The sequence below is a fragment of the Carcharodon carcharias genome, chromosome 36 (genome assembly GCF_017639515.1).
Source record: "Carcharodon carcharias isolate sCarCar2 chromosome 36, sCarCar2.pri, whole genome shotgun sequence".
Taxonomy (NCBI): domain Eukaryota; kingdom Metazoa; phylum Chordata; class Chondrichthyes; order Lamniformes; family Lamnidae; genus Carcharodon; species Carcharodon carcharias.
Window position 1 is genome coordinate 100954 of NC_054502.1, and position 19486 is coordinate 120439.

Genomic DNA, 19486 nt, shown 5'->3' on the forward strand with positions numbered 1-19486 from the left:
GAGTGCTGCACTGTCAGAGGGTCAGTACTGAGGGAGTGCTGCACTGTCAGAGGGTCAGTACTGAGGGAGTGCTGCACTGTCAGAGGGTCAGTACTGAGGGAGCGCCGCACTGTCGGAGGGTCAGTACTGAGGGAGTGCTGCACTGTTGGAGGGTCAGTACTGAGGGAGTGCTGCACTGTCGGAGGGTCAGTACTGAGGGAGTGCTGCACTGTCGGAGGGTCAGTGCTGAGGGAGTGCTGCACTGTCGGAGGGTCAGTACTGAGGGAGCGCTGCACTGTCGGAGGGTCAGTACTGAGGGAGCGCTGCACTGTCGGAGGGTCAGTGCTGAGGGAGTGCTGCCTTTTGATTGAAACCATTGAGCTGAAGTTTCCACCTGTTCAGACGGAGCCACACTATCCCACGATGCTATTCAGAGGGGATCGGAGCCCTTCCAGTCCATTACCCAACATCCCTTATCAACACTAATGGGGTATCTAGTCAGCCATTCAGTCGCTGTCCCATTTCTAACTATAACGGATATTACACCTTAATTAGTGATCGGGAATCAGATGAATGGAGCTGCTCTGTTCTGACGATGCTGCGGATACTCACCTTATTACAGTGGCGATGATTGTCAATGCAGGGTAGGTCATGGTCAGGATAACCATCGATATCTGTGTCCGGCCCACACACGTATCCGTTCCCAGCCCAGCCAACTCTGCACTGTGGTGGAAGAGAATCAGAGCAAGAGATGGGGAGACAATTTGGGAACATTTCCCCCTACACCCCCCAATCCCAGGGTCCACAGCTGTCCCTGCGCTGGAGGGAACAGGTCAAGGACTGCAGTGAAGCAGGCACACGGGTCGCCTCTGAAAACCCCCCTCGTACACAAGAAGAAATGGAAAATACTGCGGCTGCTGCAGATCTGAAATAAAGGCAACAACTGCTGGAAAGATTCAGCAGCTCTGGCAGCTTCTGTGGAGAGAAAGACAGAGTTAACGTTTCGAGTCCAATCGCGGCCTTTGGAAACGCTGAGTTCCGCACAGCAGTCCTGTTAACTCTGTTCCTCTCTCAGATTGGCTGAGCTTTTCCAGCACTTTCTCATTTTATCCCCACAAACGTGTCTGTCAGCCTCCAGCCCACTCCCCTCCCCCGCCCCACTCCCCCCCCCACTCCCCACTCCCCCCCCCACTCCCCCCCCCCCCCCACCCCCCCCCCACACCCCCCCCCCCCACCCCCCCCCCCCCCCCCCCCCCACCCCCCCCCCCCCCCCCTCCCCACCCCCCACCCCCCCCCCCCCCCCCCCCCCCCCACCCCCCCCCCCCCCCCCCCACCCCCCCCCCCCCCCCCCCCCCCCACCCCCCCACCCCCCCCCCCCCCCCCCCCCCCCCCCCCCCCCGCCCCCCCCCCCCCCCCCCCCCCCACCCCCCCCCCCCCCCCCACCCCCCCCCCCCCCACCCCCCCCCCCCTCCCCCCCCCCACCCCCCCCCCCCCCCCCCCCCCCCCACACCCCCTCCCCCCCCCCCCCACCCCCCCCCCCCCCCCCCCCCCCCCCCCCCCCCACCCCCCCCCCCCCCCCCCCCCCCCCCCCCACCCCCCCCCCCCCCACTCCCCTCCCCCCCCCCCCCCCCCCCACCCCCCCCCCCCCCCCCCCCCCCCCCCCTTCCCCCCCCCCCCCCCCCCCCCCCCCCCCCCCCCCCCCCACCACTCCCCCCCCCACTCCCCCCCCCCCCCACTCCCCTCCCCCGCCCCACTCCCCCCCCCACTCCCCTCCCCTCCCCCACTCCCCCCACTCCCCCCCCCCACTCCCCTCCCCCCCCACTCCCCCCCCCCACTCCCCTCCCCCCACCCACTCCCCCCCCCCCCACTCCCCCTCCCCCACTCCCCCCCCCCCACCCCCTTCCCCCCCCACTTCCCCCCCCCACTCCCCCGCCCCCCACTCCCCCCCCCACTCCCCCTCCCCCCCCACTCCCCTCCCCCCCCCCACTCCCCCCTCCCCCCACGTCCCCCCCCCCACTCCCCCCTCCCCCCCCACCTCCCCCCCCCCCCACTCCCCCACCCCCCCACTCCCCCTCCCCCGCCCCACTCCCCCCCCCCACTCCCCTCCCCTCCCCCACTCCCCCACCTCCCCCCCCCCCCCCCCCACTCCCCTCCCCCACTCCCCTCCCCCACTCCCCTCCCCCCCACTCCCCCCCCCCCACCCCCCCCCCCCCCCCCCCACCCCCACCCCCCCCCCCCACCCCCCCACCCCCCCACCCCCACCCCCCCCCACACCCCCCCCCCCCCCCCCACCCCACCCCCACCCCCACCCCCCCCCCCCACCCCACCCCCCCCACCCCCCCCCCCCCCCAACCCCCCCCCCCCCCCCACCCCCCCCCCCCCCCCTTCCCCCCCCCCCCCCCCCCCCCCCCCCACACCCCCCCCCCCTCCCCCCACCACCCCCCCCCCCCCCCCCACACCCCCCCCCTCACCCACATCCCCCACCTCCTCCCCCCCCCCCCCCCCCCCCCCCCCCACCCCCACCCCCACACCCCCCCCCCACCCCCCCTCCCCCACCCCCCACCCCCCCCCCACACCCCCCCCCCACCCCCCACCCCCCACACCCCCCCCACACCCCCCCCCCCACACCCCCACTACCCCCACCCCCCCCCCCCACCCCCCCACCCCCCCCCCCCCCACCTCCCCCACACCCCTCCCCCCACTCCCCCCCCCACTCCCCTCCCCCACTCCCCTCCCCCACTCCCCTCCCCCGCCCCACTCCCCCACTCCCCTCCCCCCCCCCACTCCCCCACTCCCCCACTCCCCTCCCCCGCCCCCACTCCCCCCCCACTCCCCCCCCCACTCCCCCACTCCCCTCCCCCCCCTCCCCCACTCCCCCCCCCCACTCCCCCACTCCCCTCCCCCACTCCCCTCCCCACTCCCCCACTCCCCCCCCCCCACTCCCCCACTCCCCTCCCCCCCCCCCACTCCCCCCCCCACTCCCCCCCCCCCCTCCCCCACTCCCCCCCCCCACTCCCCCACTCCCCTCCCCCACTCCCCGCCCCCACTCCCCTCCCCCACTCCCCCACTCCCCTCCCCCCCCCCACTCCCCCCCCCACTCCCCTCCCCCACTCCCCCACTCCCCCCCCCACTCCCCCACTCCCCCCCCCCACTCCCCTCCCCCGCCCCACTCCCCTCCCCCACCCCACTCCCCCCCTCCCCCCCCCACTCCCCCACTCCCCCCCCCACTCCCCTCCCCCGCCCCCACTCCCCCCCCCACTCCCCCACTCCCCTCCCCCACTCCCCTCCCCCACTCCCCTCCCCCACTCCCCTCCCCCGCCCCGCTGTCCCTCCCCCTCCCCCGCCCCCCTGCCCTCTATAATAGATAAGGAGGACTGTGCCAATCTTCACACAGGCTCCGTGCACTTTGCTCCCAAACGAAGATCTGGTGGTTCTGTTGGAAGTTACAGACTCACGCTGCAGGACACCTCCCCGTTGCGCTCGATAGCGCAGTGGGCATTGACATCACACGGGTTAATAGTGGCAATGCTGCAGGACTTCCGGTGAAGACAGCCAACTGTCTGGTTCCCAACAAATCCGCTCTGGCATGGACCACAGGTAAACGACCCCTGCACAAAGAAACAGTCACTGTCAACACAGCAACACAAGGAGATCCCCCCGATGTCCAGGGCCCAGCGTCAGGTTACTGCCAATGCAGTGGCAAAGGGAGGGAATCTGTAAACGGCAGCTCCAGCTCCCCTTTCAGAGTTAACACCAACACGAGGGGATGGCTGAATGTCCAGGAGGCTGCAGTCAGTTTCTAACTTTATAAACTGATGGAATCCAGTCACTTTCACTGAATTATAGTTTCACAAACTACTCCTCGTGGCTGAGACCTGTCTGAACACTGTTGACCACTGCGGCATTGGTAACGAACATGACCCTGTCCAGTGATCACAGTGAATTCATTCGTCTCCAGCATTGCAGCTGCTCTGAGAGACAGAAGTCGATTTATAATCAGTTTCCAGTGAGGGACATTGACTTTGTCCTCCTGTTGCTGCATCAGGTGAAATCAATGGCCAGGGACTGACCCTGGATTGTGTGTGGTGGGGGGGGGGGTGACTCACCGAGTTACGACGTCTCCGCTCAGGCGACAAGACCAGTGTTATTGCCAGCTGCAGAATTCTGACCACTCACCATCATATTAGTGCAGAGAGAGTTTATTACGCAGCCACCATTATTCCCATCATTACATTCATCGATATCTGAGCAAACCTGAAAGAGCAAGACAGGGTCTGTCAGAAAATATCACACCACAGGCCGAGGCTCTGACCCTCATCACTGACAAAACAAAGCAAGGTGAAGGTCTTATGTACATTTACAGGTCAACAGGCCCAGCCACAGGTTAGGAGCAATTGGTTCTGTTCCTCCTCTCTGGGCTATTCATAGGACTCAAACAGACTCAGATAACAAACTTGCCTCATTGTACCTGGGCAGCAGGAAGCAATACAAATCCAGAATCACACAATCACAGTGCAGAAAAGGCCCTTCGGCCCATCGAGTCTGCACCAGCTGTCGCCCTCAGTTTTGTCAACCTGAAACCTCAGGCTTTGCCAGGGGTGTGTATCGTTTTGATAAAGTCCCAGCTGAGAGGTTAGTGTGTAAAATTAAAGCACACGGGATTGGGGGTAACATACCGGCATGGATTGGGAACTGGTTATAGCAGACAGGAAACAGAGAGTGGGAATAAATGGGTCTTGTTCAGAGTGGCGGATGGTGACTCCTGGGGTTGTGCCTGGCCCCAGCTATTCACAATATGTATCAATGATGTGGGTGAGGGAACCAAATGTAATATTTCCAGGTTTGCTGATGACACAAAACCTGGTGGGAATGTGAGCGATGAGCAGCTCCTCCTGTTCACCCGGAAATGATTAAGCAGCATTTTGTTAACTTGTGGATTGAATAATTTTGTTCTGGCTTCCTTCCAGCTCTGATAGACGATGGACACACAGCAACAATCTGGTTCAGCCGGACCGTCTCCACATGGTGCACCTTTTGCTGATGGTTAAAGGGGCCAATCCTCGAGAGGCAGGTTCGGGGTCAAGTGTCGCAGGTGGAGCTCCCAGGAGTTGTTGTGGGTTTGTTGTTTTCGGTGTTGGCGTCTGTGGCCAAGTTGTTGGTCACCCTGGTTGGTGCACCTCAGCCCACAGGAGGGGTCTCCATTTTCCCCCCATCGTGGGCTAGCGTCTCCCAGGCGTGATCTTCGATGTCTAGGGCCTTTGTGACATGTTTGCTAGCATCCTTCACGTGGAGTTTTGGGTGTCCTATTGATCATCTGGCTCCAGCTACCTCCTCACACAGGAAGTCCTCGGGTAAGTGAACGATTTCCACTCTGCAGATGTGCCTGAGCCAATGAAGCCACCTCCACGACCGTCCGAACTAGGAGGACTAGGCCACTCAGCCCCTCGAGCCTGCTCCCCCATTCAATAAGATCATGGCTGATCTGATGGTAACATGATTTTGTCCTGCCAAGATATACCAAAAGTGTGCTGCAGACTGCAAAGCTGGAAACTGTCGAGCTTCTTTTCTTGGTAGCTGGAAGTTATCCGTGTTTCACAGCCAGACAGCAAGGTGCTGAGAAAACAGGGCTTACAGAGCAGCAGCTTGGTCCTCAGGGCCAGCCTGATGTTGTGCTATGTGAGATTGGTGGTAACTGCTTTCCCTACGCGGGTATCAGGTTCTGCATGACTGTGACTGTGGGCCTGAAGCAGCCGAGTTTGTTAACCATCTCCAGCGGGAGGTTATTTTAGGGTAAGTACATGACCTGAAGATGGGAGAACACTCAGAAAAAGTGAACAGAACAAACTGCTTTCCCATTGAAAAAGGATAAAGAGGGCGAGGAATCGAAAGGTGATAGACTGGAAATCGGATTAATCAGTTGGAAAAAAGAGATATTTAAATATATGGTGGATAAGTTAAAGAGTTAAAACGTTTCTGACTTAACTCAATAAGATCAGTTTTTGTAGAAGATTAAGTTTGAGACAGGCTTTACAGCTTAGCAGTGAGTGCTCCTGGTCCTGGGCATGGGCAGGGTCTCTACAATTCTTTTATCCTTGGGCCCAGTGTCTCCTGCAGGGTGCCCGTCACCAGATCGAACACAGATGTCACGTGTTCAGCATCAGCTTGGAAATCTGGTTTTCCTGGTGGAGTTTCTCAATGGTAATTTCTGACTCCCGAATTATTTAAAAGCTTCTCGGGACACGCTGTATTCTGAAATTTAAAAGCTCTTGCTCACCCATGCTGGCTCTGCACTCTGGGAATTGAGAGCTGGATTCCAATAAATCCCATGGAGTCTTCTGCTGCAGTGAGGAAAGGTAAATGTCTGCCTTCAGCTTGCAGGGTGCTTTTCCTGTACATCTCAGTGTTCATCTCAGCGTTTCCTGTACATCTCAGTGTTCATCTCAGCGTTTCCTGTTCATCTCAGCGTTCATCTCAGCGTTTCCTGTTCATCTCAGCGTTCATCTCAGCGTTTCCTGTTCATCTCAGCGTTTCCTGTTCATCTCAGCGTTTCCTGTTCATCTCAGCGTTTCCTGTTCATCTCAGCGTTTCCTGTTCATCTCAGCGTTCATCTCAGCGTTTCCTGTTCATCTCAGCGTTCATCTCAGCGTTTCCTGTTCATCTCAGCGTTCATCTCAGCGTTTCCTGTTCATCTCAGCGTTTCCTGTTCATCTCAGCGTTTCCTGTTCATCTCAGCGTTTCCTGTTCATCTCAGCGTTTCCTGTTCATCTCAGCGTTTCCTGTTCATCTCAGCGTTTCCTGTTCATCTCAGCGTTTCCTGTTCATCTCAGCGTTTCTTGTTCATCTCAGCGTTTCCTGTACATCTCAGTGTTCATCTCAGCGTTTCCTGTTCATCTCAGCGTTTCCTGTTCATCTCAGCGTATCCTGTACATCTCAGTGTTCATCTCAGCGTATCCTGTACATCTCAGTGTTCATCTCAGCGTCCCCTGTACATCTCAGCGTCCCCTGTACATCTCAGCGTCCCCTGTACATCTCAGCGTCCCCTGTACATCTCAGCGTCCCCTGTACACCTCAGCGTCCCCTGTACACCTCAGCGTCCCCTGTACACCTCAGCGTCCCCTGTACACCTCAGCGTCCCCTGTACACCTCAGCGTCCCCTGTACACCTCAGCGTCCCCTGTACACCTCAGCGTCCCCTGTACACCTCAGCGTCCCCTGTACACCTCAGCGTCCCCTGTACACCTCAGCGTCCCCTGTACACCTCAGCGTCCCCTGTACACCTCAGCGTCCCCTGTACACCTCAGCGTCCCCTGTACACCTCAGCGTCCCCTGTACACCTCAGCGTCCCCTGTACACCTCAGCGTCCCCTGTACACCTCAGCGTCCCCTGTACACCTCAGCGTCCCCTGTACACCTCAGCGTCCCCTGTACACCTCAGCGTCCCCTGTACACCTCAGCGTCCCCTGTACACCTCAGCGTCCCCTGTACACCTCAGCGTCCCCTGTACACCTCAGCGTCCCCTGTACACCTCAGCGTCCCCTGTACACCTCAGCGTCCCCTGTACACCTCAGCGTCCCCTGTACACCTCAGCGTCCCCTGTACACCTCAGCGTCCCCTGTACACCTCAGCGTCCCCTGTACACCTCAGCGTCCCCTGTACACCTCAGCGTCCCCTGTACACCTCAGCGTCCCCTGTACACCTCAGCGTCCCCTGTACACCTCAGCGTCCCCTGTACACCTCAGCGTCCCCTGTACACCTCAGCGTCCCCTGTACACCTCAGCGTCCCCTGTACACCTCAGCGTCCCCTGTACACCTCAGCGTCCCCTGTACACCTCAGCGTCCCCTGTACACCTCAGCGTCCCCTGTACACCTCAGCGTCCCCTGTACACCTCAGCGTCCCTGTACACCTCAGCGTCCCCTGTACACCTCAGCGTCCCCTGTACACCTCAGCGTCCCCTGTACACCTCAGCGTCCCCTGTACACCTCAGCGTCCCCTGTACACCTCAGCGTCCCCTGTACACCTCAGCGTCCCCTGTACACCTCAGCGTCCCCTGTACACCTCAGCGTCCCCTGTACACCTCAGCGTCCCCTGTACACCTCAGCGTCCCCTGTACACCTCAGCGTCCCCTGTACACCTCAGCGTCCCCTGTACACCTCAGCGTCCCCTGTACACCTCAGCGTCCCCTGTACACCTCAGCGTCCCCTGTACACCTCAGCGTCCCCTGTACACCTCAGCGTCCCCTGTACACCTCAGCGTCCCCTGTACACCTCAGCGTCCCCTGTACACCTCAGCGTCCCCTGTACACCTCAGCGTCCCCTGTACACCTCAGCGTCCCCTGTACACCTCAGCGTCCCCTGTACACCTCAGCGTCCCCTGTACACCTCAGCGTCCCCTGTACACCTCAGCGTCCCCTGTACACCTCAGCGTCCCCTGTACACCTCAGCGTCCCCTGTACACCTCAGCGTCCCCTGTACACCTCAGCGTCCCCTGTACACCTCAGCGTCCCCTGTACACCTCAGCGTCCCTGTACACCTCAGCGTCCCCTGTACACCTCAGCGTCCCCTGTACACCTCAGCGTCCCCTGTACACCTCAGCGTCCCCTGTACACCTCAGCGTCCCCTGTACACCTCAGCGTCCCCTGTACACCTCAGCGTCCCCTGTACACCTCAGCGTCCCCTGTACACCTCAGCGTCCCCTGTACACCTCAGCGTCCCCTGTACACCTCAGCGTCCCCTGTACACCTCAGCGTCCCCTGTACACCTCAGCGTCCCCTGTACACCTCAGCGTCCCCTGTACACCTCAGCGTCCCCTGTACACCTCAGCGTCCCCTGTACACCTCAGCGTCCCCTGTACACCTCAGCGTCCCCTGTACACCTCAGCGTCCCCTGTACACCTCAGCGTCCCCTGTACACCTCAGCGTCCCCTGTACACCTCAGCGTCCCCTGTACACCTCAGCGTCCCCTGTACACCTCAGCGTCCCCTGTACACCTCAGCGTCCCCTGTACACCTCAGCGTCCCCTGTACACCTCAGCGTCCCCTGTACACCTCAGCGTCCCCTGTACACCTCAGCGTCCCCTGTACACCTCAGCGTCCCCTGTACACCTCAGCGTCCCCTGTACACCTCAGCGTCCCCTGTACACCTCAGCGTCTCCTGTACACCTCAGCGTCTCCTGTACACCTCAGCGTCTCCTGTACACCTCAGCGTCTCCTGTACACCTCAGCGTCTCCTGTACACCTCAGCGTCTCCTGTACACCTCAGCGTCTCCTGTACACCTCAGCGTCTCCTGTACACCTCAGCGTCTCCTGTACACCTCAGCGTCTCCTGTACACCTCAGCGTCTCCTGTACACCTCAGCGTCTCCTGTACACCTCAGCGTCTCCTGTACACCTCAGCGTCTCCTGTACACCTCAGCGTCTCCTGTACACCTCAGCGTCTCCTGTACACCTCAGCGTCTCCTGTACACCTCAGCGTCTCCTGTACACCTCAGCGTCTCCTGTACACCTCAGCGTTTCCTGTACACCTCAGCGTTTCCTGTACACCTCAGCGTTTCCTGTACACCTCAGCGTTTCCTGTACACCTCAGCGTTTCCTGTACATCTCAGCGTTTCCTGTACATCTCAGCGTTTCCTGTACATCTCAGCGTTTCCTGTACATCTCAACGTTTCCTGTACATCTCAACGTTCCTTCAGCTCACAATACTGCTTCCAGTTTCGCTTCACTTTGGCAGGACCTTCATTTTTCTCTGGTTTTTTTTGCAAGATTTGGGTTCTTCCATTCACTGCCACCAAGTTGTAGGGTGTTGGATACCATTTAGTAGGTCTTAATGAAGGCTTTGTGGTCTTAAGTAGGTTAAGTATATTTATTTATTAACTACAAGAACTATGTAGATATTTACAGTTAAGGGTTCAAGCTTGGAGCTGTCTCCATACTGACCTGAGCACGCGGCTCAGTCTAACACAAGCCTGACCCCTAGGGTGCAGATCATATGTTCTCTGACATCAGTGTGTCGACAGCACTGTGCTCAGTCCCACGTTAACCTTATAGAAACATTGAAAATAGGAGCAGGAGAAGGTTACTTGGTCCTTCGAGCCTGCTCCTCCTTTCAATAAGATCATGGCTGATCCTCTATCTCAACACCATACTCCAGCTCTCTCCCCATACCCTTGATGCCTTGAGTTCAGAAATCGATTTCCTCCTTAAATATATTCAGTGATTTGGCCTCCACAGCTTCCTCTGGTAGAGAATTCCACAGGTTCACCACCCTCTGAGTGAAGAAGCTTCTCCTCATCTCAGTCCTAAATGGTCTACCCAGTATCCTGAGACTGTGACCCTTGTTCTAGACCCCCCACCCCCCTCCCCCACCCAGCCAGAGGAAACAGCATCCAGTCTGTCCATCCCTGTCAGAATTTTATACATTTCAATGAGATCCCCTCTCATTCTTCTAAACCCCAGTGAATACCGGCCTAGTTGGCTCAATCACTCCTCATATGACAATCCTTCCATCCCAGGAATCAGTCTGGTGAACCTTCCCTGCACTCCCTCTATGGCAAGTATATCCTTTCTTAGGTAAGGAGACCAAAACTGCACACCATACTCCAGGTGTGGTCTCACCAAGGCCCTGTACAATTGCAGTAAGACACCCTTGCTCCTGTTCTCAAGTCCTCTCGCAATGAAGGCCAGCATACCATTTGCATTCTTAACTGTTTGCTGTACCTACATGCTTGCTTTCAGTGATTGGTGTACAAGGACACCCAGGTCCCTTTGTACATCAACATTTCCCAGTCTATCACCATTTAAATAATACACTGCCATTCTGTTTTTCCTATTTGAGTGGATAACTTCACACTTATCCACGTTTATTTATTTGCCCACTTACCCAACCTGTATAAATAATCCCCTGGAAGCTTCTTAACACCCTCCTTCCTCATTTCTCACATTCTCACCAAGTTTCATGTCGTCAGCAAACTTGGAAATATTACATTTGGTTCCGTCATCCAAATCATTGATATATATTGTGAATAGCTGGGGCCCAAACACTGATCCCTGCGGTACTCCAATAGTCACTGCCTGCCCCTCCGAAAAAGACCCATTTATTCCTACGACAGCAGCTTAATCAATTGGGGAAAGTGCCAAACCAAGTACCTGAGCCAACGAAGCCGTCTCTGTCTGACGAGAATACACAGCAAAAATACAAAATCCTGACTACTCCTTGCCCTGGAGCTAGAGAGAAGAGACCAGTCCATGTTCAGTTCCTGACCACATATCCAGGACTGCACTAGATTCCCATTGTAAAATATATTTCTCTGCTTGTCCTGTGATGTTTGTTGTCTCCAGACACCTGCAGTCACTGACGCTCTGCATTTGTTGCTCACCTGCTTCATGGTCATTGCATATTCCACTCCTACACCAGCCACAATCGTCCCTTGATAGCCCAAAGGGCAGGATTCACAACGGAAGCCCGGCACTGCATTTAGACATTTGGATCCAGAGAAACAGGGATTGGCAAACATACACTGAAGAAACAGTGCACACAATCAGAATATCGCCCAACACAAACAGTCAATAAAAAGCTTTCTATCTTCACTCTCCACTTTAACAGGCAATTATACTACAACCTGCTGCAAACAGCCCCTTCTGCATCTCTTTTGGGGATCATCATAATTATTACTTTCCGGTAGTTCAGTAAACGTTACATAGAATATTCCTCACAACAAAATCTGTGTTCCTGTATAATTACCCGCCCCCCCCCGCCCCAAAGGAACCCTTCAATTTGATTCCAGCCTGTAAAGCAGTCCCTCGTTTTATTCATTCAGGAGATGTAGATATAGGAAGGACAGCATTCACCCAACATGAATTGCCCTTGAGAAGATGGTGATAGCCACCTCTTGAATTGCTGTGAACTATGCGGTGTGGGTACACTCACAGTGCTATTAGGAGGGAGTTCTAGGATTTTTGAGCAAGCAACAGTGAAAGATTTTACAAGTCAGCATGGTGTGCAGCCTGGAAGAGAGCTTGTAGGTGGAAATGTGCCCTTGTGCCCGCCCCAAATGTCCTTCCAGGTGGTGGCTGCTTTTGAAGAGGCTTTATCAGTGCATCCTGTAGATGGTACACATGACAGTGACAGTGCACGGTGGTGGAGGGAGTACATGTTTAAGATGGTGGAAGGGTTACCAGTTAAGCAGGGCTGCTGTGTCCTGGATGGTGTCGAGCTTCTTGAATGTTGTGGGAGCTGCACTCATCCAGACAAGTGGAGAGTATTCCATCACACTCCTGACTTGTGCCTTGTAGACGGTGGACAGGCTTTGGGGAGTCAGGAGGTGAGATAGTTGTCACGGGATTCCCAGCCTCTGACCTGCTCTTGTAGCCACAGAATTTATGGGGCTAGCCCAGTTCAGTTTTAGGTCAATGGTGACCCCCTGGATGTTGTGGTGAAGATTTGGTGATGGTAATGCCAATGTCAAGGGAGGGTGGTAAGACCCTTTTGTTCAAGATGGTCATTGTTTGACAGGAATACTATTTATCATTTTTTTTTTAATTCATTCACAGGATGTGGCTTCGCTGGCTGGGCCAGTTATCAGGACAAACCTGAGGGTTGTCCAGATCTTGCTACATGCAGGCACAGACTCTTCATTATTTGAGGAGTTGTGAATGAAACTGAACGTTGTGCAATCATCAGCAAACGTATTTGCTTCTGATCTTATAATGTACAATAGCATGCTACAGGCAGAGCTCGAGGGATGCCAAAGCCCACTGATAAGATCCAAGCTCTGCAATCCAGCCACCTCCAGTCATGAATGGTGGTGGATAATCAAACGACTAACCAGAGGAGGCTCCACAAACATCCCCATCCTCAATGCTGGAGGAGCCCAGCACATCAGTGCAAAAGATAAGGTTAAAGCATTAGCTACAATCTTCAGCCAGAAGTGCCGAGTGGATGATCCATCTCGGCCTCCTCCGGAGGTCCCCAGCATCACAGATGCCAGTCTTCAGCCAATTCGATTCACTCCACCTGATATCAAACCACCCAACCCCACCCCCCCACCACCTTAAACCAGCTTATATTTCACCCCTTCCTGGGATTCGCCTAGTTCTGTTGAAGGGTCATGAGGACTCGAAACGTCAACTCTTTTCTTCTCCGCCGATGCTGCCAGACCTGCTGAGTTTTTCCAGGTAATTCTGTTTTTGTTTTGGATTTCCAGCATCCGCAGTTTTTTGTTTTTTGTTTTTAACAGCTGAAGGTGCTGGATATGGCAAAAGCCATGCACTCTGACAATATTCCAGCGCTAATACTGAAGACTTGTGCTCCAGAACTTGCTGTGCTCCTCGCCAAGCTGTTCCAGTACAGCTACAACACTGGCATCTACCCGGTTTCGTGGAATATTGCCCAGGTATGTCCTGTACACAAAAACAGGACAAATCCAACCTGGCCAATGACCACCCTATCAGGCTATGCTTGGTCATCAGAAAAGCGACTGAAGGCGTCATTGACAGTGCTATCAAGCAGCACTTACACACCAATAACCTGCTTACTGATGCTCTGATTGAACTCCACCAGGGCCACTCAGCTCCTGACCTCATTACAATCTTGGTCCAAACATGAACTCCCGAGGTGAGCGGAGAGTAACTGCCCTTGACATCAAAGCAAGATTTGACTGAGTGTAGCATCAAGGAGCCCTAGCAAAACCTAAGTCATCTGGAATCAGGGGCAAAACTCTGCACTGGCTGGGGTTATATCATTTGGAATCAGGGGGAAATCTCTGCACTGGTTGGGGTTATATCATTTGGAATCGGGGGAAATCTCTGCACTGGTTGGGGTTATTTCATCTGGAATCAGGGGGAAATCTCTGCACTGGTTGGGGTTATTTCATCTGGAATCAGGGGGAAATCTCTGCACTGGTTGGGGTTATATCATCTGGAATCAGGGGGAAATCTCTGCACTGGTTGGGGTTATATCATCTGGAATCAGGGGGAAATCTCTGCACTGGTTGGGGTTATATCATCTGGAATCAGGGGGAAATCTCTGCACTGGTTGGGGTTATATCATCTGGAATCAGGGGGAAATCTCCGCACTGGTTGGGGTTATATCTAGCACAAAGGAAAATTGTTGTGGATGTTGGAGGCCAATCATTCTCAGCCCCTCTACAGGCTGCAAGATTTCTTAGGCCCAACCATCTTCAGCTGCTTCATCAATGACTTTCCTTCCATCATAAGATCAGAAGTGGGGATGTTCGCTGATGATTGCACAATGTTCAGCACCATTCACGACTCCTCAGATACTGAAGCAGTCCATGTCCAAATGCAGCAAAACCTGGACAATATCCAGGCTTGGGCTGACAAGTGGCAAGTAACATTCACACCACACAAGTGTCAGGCAATGACCATCTCCAACAAGAGAGAATCTAACCATCTCCCCTTGGCAATCAATGGCCTTACCATCACTGCATTCCCCACTATCAACATCCTTGGGTTACCATTGGCCATGAACTGAACTGGATTAGCCATATAAATACTGTGGCTACAAGAGCTGGTCAGAGGCTGCTTCACCTCCTGACTCCCCAAAGCCTGTCCACCATCTAAAAGGCACAAGTCAGGAGTGGGACGGAATACTCCCCACTTGTCTGGATGAGTGCAGCTCCTACATTCGAAGTTTGACAACCTTCCAGGCAAAGCAGCCACTTGATGGGCACCCCATTAACCACCTTAACCATTTGTTCCCTCCACCACTTGACACACAGTGGCAGTGTGTCCCTACACAAGATGAACTGCAGTAGCTCACCAAGCCTCCTTCAATAGCACATTCCAAACTCGGGACCTCTACCACTTAGGTCAAGGGCAGCAGACACACAGGAACACCACCGCCTGCGAGTACCCCATTAAGCCACATGCTGTTCTGATTTGGAACTATATCGGCCATTCCTTCACTGTCGCTGGGTCAAAATCCTGCAAATCCCTCCCTAAGAGCACTGTGGATATACCTACACCACATGGACTGCAGCTGTTCAAGAAGATGGCTCATCACCACCACCAAGGGCAATTATGGATGGGCAACAAATGCTGGCCTTGTCAGAGTTTCTCATATCCCATGAAAGAATAAAAGAAAAATATAACCACTGTGCTACTGTACCTATATCACTAAACCCCGCTTTAGCCCTCGATTAGATTCCAGTCTGTAGCTCACTCCCAGACTTTCATTGTGCTATATGTAAACACCTCAAATCCATCGACTGAATCCCACTCTCTAGTTATATGTAATGAAGATATTAATATTTAAGATTAGTTTCAGACCTCATCAATATCGGTGCAGTGTGAGCCATTTCCTGTAAAGCCTTCAGGACAAGATCCACAACGGTAACCTGGGTAATCGTAGGTTTCCATACAGTCCACACCTTCAAAGCAAGGGTTGGGATCACACTTGGAGCGATGGTCATGAAATCCTTTGGAAGGAATAAAAGTGGCTTTGTTGAAAAATGCATCAAACATCTTCTGATTTATTCCCTTTGTACAAAATACCAATGGATCAAACCCCTTCCCCTTCCATCATTGTACAAGATCTCGGACAAAACACCCTTTCCCATTCATTCCCAATACACGAAATCCCATTGGACCCAAACCCCTTCCCCTTTCCCATTCACTCCCAATGTACACAATCCCATTGGACCCAAACCCCTTCCCCTTTCCCATTCACTCCCAATGTACATAATCCCATTGGACCCAAACCCCTTCCCCTTTCCCATTCACTCCCAATGTACACAATCCCATTGGATCCAAACCCCTTCCCCTTTCCCATTCACTCCCAATGTACACAATCCCCTTGGACCCAAACCCCTTCCCCTTTCCCATTCACTCCCAATGTACATAATCCCATTGGACCCAAACCCTTTCCCATTCACACCCAATGTACATAATCCCATTGGACCCAAACCCCTTCCCCTTTCTCTTTCAGTCCCAATGTACATAATCCCATTGGACCCAAACCCCTTCCCCTTTCCCATTCACTCCCAATGTACACAATCCCATTAGACCCAAACCCCTTCCCCTTTCCCATTCATTGCCAGCATATAGAATCCCATTGGATTAAAGCTATCCCCATTAACTCCCACTCTGCACAAATCAAATGGACCAAACCCTTTCTCATTCACTCCCATTGTAAAGAATCCCCAATTCCAGTGGGTCAAAGCCCTTTCCATTCACTGCCTTTGTACTGATTCTGTTTAGGCTACACCTCTGAATATATTTTTTGGGCTGAGATTTTGTCCAAAGCTGACAATGGTTCATGGGCCAATAGCTGGACACAGGAGGACTATGAAGATTGGCAGTAAGAGATTCCACACTTACCACACACTTGACATTCCAGGATGGTGTTCCGTATCAGTGACATTTCCTTCACCTATTGATGAATCCAGGAAACAGTATGAAAAACAATCGTGTTGCTGGGGAAAGGGAACCCTGACCCCTTTCTCTGCACACTGACCCTGAACTGACTCCCTGTTCAGGTCACTAAATTCATGCCCAAGATAAAGACCCTGCTGACCAGGACCCTGGCACCTTGCTCAGGTCACTGACTTCCTGTCCAGGACAATGTACTCCCACACCCACCCCCCTTGACCCACAGACCAGGATCCTGACCCCCTCTACTGGACTTCCTGTCCAGCACAATGACCCTCTGACCTGATCAGGATATTGACCTGTTGGCTAGGACATTGACCCCTGACCTGCTGCTCAGGAATTGGGTTCCCTTCCATTGATTCCCCTTCCCCAGAACCTGCTCTACAGGACACTGACATCCTGCTCAGTACATCCAGCTTCTCTCTCCCTGTACAGCTGCACAAGACATGAGCCCTTTGATGTGCTGCTTGGGACTCGGTCTCCTTGCCCAGGACGTTCACCCTCTCTTACCTGCTCTCGGATGTCTTCTCTCAGGTCACGAAGGACCTGATTGAAAAGAGCCAGCTGGTTGATTAGTGCTTTTGTCTGGTCACCTGAAAGATAAATAAGTCAGATACTGGTGTTAATCTTTCCCTCCCTTTCCACTCCTGAATATGTTCATGTTGCTGGTGTGCAGTTCCGGACAGCTTGCTCGAGGGACCTTACTCTTCTGTGTCAGCTCAGGTTGTAAGGCAAGCATGTTTGGAAACCACAGCTATCATAGCGGGATGGATAAATTAACCACCCAATCCTGGATCCTCACTACTTTCCCATGTTCACTGACATTGTCTTATCCTAATCAATCATTTAACAGGGTTCCCATTGCTGTTAGGGACCCATCCACTGGGCAGAGTTATCTGCCCCACATTCAACTCTATTCCCCACACACCTTTGAAATCTTAAACCCTTCCCTCCATACACAATAAAAACATTCCTGGATTCAGGAGTGCATAGGTTATCCCACCGCCCATTGTTGCTAGGCAGCAATTGACCAGACATTAGGTGAGGAGTGATGCCCTTTAGAATAGGAATGTGGGTATTGTTGGCCATGCTGGCACTTACCCATCATTCTTAGCTGCCCTTGGGAAAGTGGCAATGGGCCAGCTTCTTAAACTGTTGTCTGTGGGCTGAAGGTGCTTTTACATTGCGTTGGGGAGAAAATTCCAGGATTTTAATCCAGCAACAATGAGACAACGGCCAATATGTATCCAAGTTGTGGTAGCACGTGGCCTGGCTGTTTTGCATTCCCATAATATTAGCTCATCTCAGTGGAGGGAGGCACTGTCAATGTTCCAGATCGTACATACTATTACCCGCAATGTGCTGGAAGGGGACGGGTGGAGACTGGCTCCAGAGGCAGATGAGTGGGATTGATTGCAAAGCAAGAGGGGGTGGGTACTGAGCCCAGTTAAAAGCAACCAAAGTAAACTGCTCTTGTAGATATATTGCGGGACTTTAAATATCCAAATATAGACTGAGATAGTAGCAGATTGAGGGGCAAAAATTCCTAGAGTGTGTTCATGAAAATTTTCTTCAGTAGTTTACTTCCAGTCCGACGAGAGGGGAGACATTGCTGGACCTGGTTCTTGTGAACGAGGTGGGCCAAATGGATCAAGTGTCAGCAGGAGAACATTTAACAGACAGTTATCACGGTATCATAAGGTTTAGGTTGGTCATGGAAAAGGACAAGGAATAATCTAGACTAAGAATAATTAACTGGGGGAAAGCCAACTTCAATGCGATAAGAATGGATCTGAGCTGAATAAATTGGAATCAAAGGTTGACAGGAAACACAGTAGCTGAACAATGGGCACAGTCAAGGTACATTCCCTCGATAGGGAAAGGGAGGGCAAATAAATCAAGAGCCCCTGCATGGCAGAAGAGAGAGAGATGAAAAAAAAGCAAAACTGTGCTTATGACAGATATCAGGTGGCTAATACAATGGAGAGCCAGGATGAACACAGAGGGTTCAGGGGGGAACTGAACAAACAAATAAGAGAAAGGGAGTATGGGAAGAGACTGGCAGCTAACATAAAAGGAAATCCCAAAGGCACAAGGACAATTGCAGGTTCATTAACAAAATCCATCACGGATTTGTTAAGAGAAAATAGCGTTTAGCGAAGTTGCTGGACACTTTTGAAAAGGTAACAGAGAGGGACGATGAGGGCAATGCTGTGGAAACAAGTCCAGTCTGTCCAACCTTTCCTCATAATACAGCCCACTCATTCCAGGCATCAATCTGGTAAACCTTGGCTGAACTGCCTCTAATGCATCAAACATCATTTGTTAATAAGAGACTAAAGCTGCACACAGGATTTGAGGTGTGGTCTCAGCAATGCCCTGTATGACTGAAGCATAACATCCTTACTTTTATGTTCAGTTCCTCACATAATAAAGGATAACATTCCATTAGCTGCCTTAATTACTTGCTGTACCTGCATACTAACTTTTTGTGACTCACGCACTACAACACCCAGATTCCTCTTCACTTCAGAATTTTTCAGTCATTCTCCATTTAATTAATACTCTTTTTTATTCTTTCTGCCAGTGAACAACTTCACATTTTCCCACATTATATTCCATCTGCCATGTTTTTGCCCACTCACTGAACCTATCTATATCCATCTGCAATCTCATGTCCTCTTCACAACATACTTTCTGACCTATCTTTGTGCCACCTACAAATTTAGCTACCATGTCTTCGCTCCCCTTATCTAAGTCATTGATGTGAATTGTAAAAGTTCAGGACCAACACAGACCCCCATGGGACTCTACGTGTCACATCCTGCCAATCAGAAAGAGACCCATTTATGCATACTGTTTGCTTTCTGCCAGCCAGCCAATCTTCTATCCATGCTAATATGTCACTCCCTACACCATGAGCTTGTATTTTCTGTAATAACCTTTGATGTGGCACCTTATCAAATGCCTTCTGGAAATCCAAGTTCAGTAGGTCTACAGGCTCCCTTTTATCCACTGTGCAAGTTACTCCTTCAAAGAACTCCAATAAATTGGTTAAACATGATTTCCCCTTCACAAAACCATGCTGACTCTTCCCAATTACCTTGAGTCTTTCTAAGTGCCCAG

At 53.5% G+C, this 19486-nt stretch overlaps 1 protein-coding gene across 1 annotated transcript in view; it reads right to left on the bottom strand.

Moving 5' to 3' along the window:
• Positions 1-591: 591 nt before the first annotated feature.
• The window catches only part of LOC121272917 (thrombospondin-3-like), a gene marked incomplete at its 3' end in the record, with an annotated part of 46925 nt that continues 28030 nt past the window's right edge, over positions 592-19486 (bottom strand). The window contains exons 6-12 of the mRNA XM_041179780.1: positions 16871-16953; positions 16310-16361; positions 15260-15408; positions 11347-11487; positions 4156-4233; positions 3435-3587; positions 592-702 (exon numbers count right to left, since the gene is read on the bottom strand). Of these exons, the coding sequence (XP_041035714.1) occupies positions 592-702; positions 3435-3587; positions 4156-4233; positions 11347-11487; positions 15260-15408; positions 16310-16361; positions 16871-16953 (767 nt within the window). The remainder of the gene's footprint in view (positions 703-3434; positions 3588-4155; positions 4234-11346; positions 11488-15259; positions 15409-16309; positions 16362-16870; positions 16954-19486) is intronic.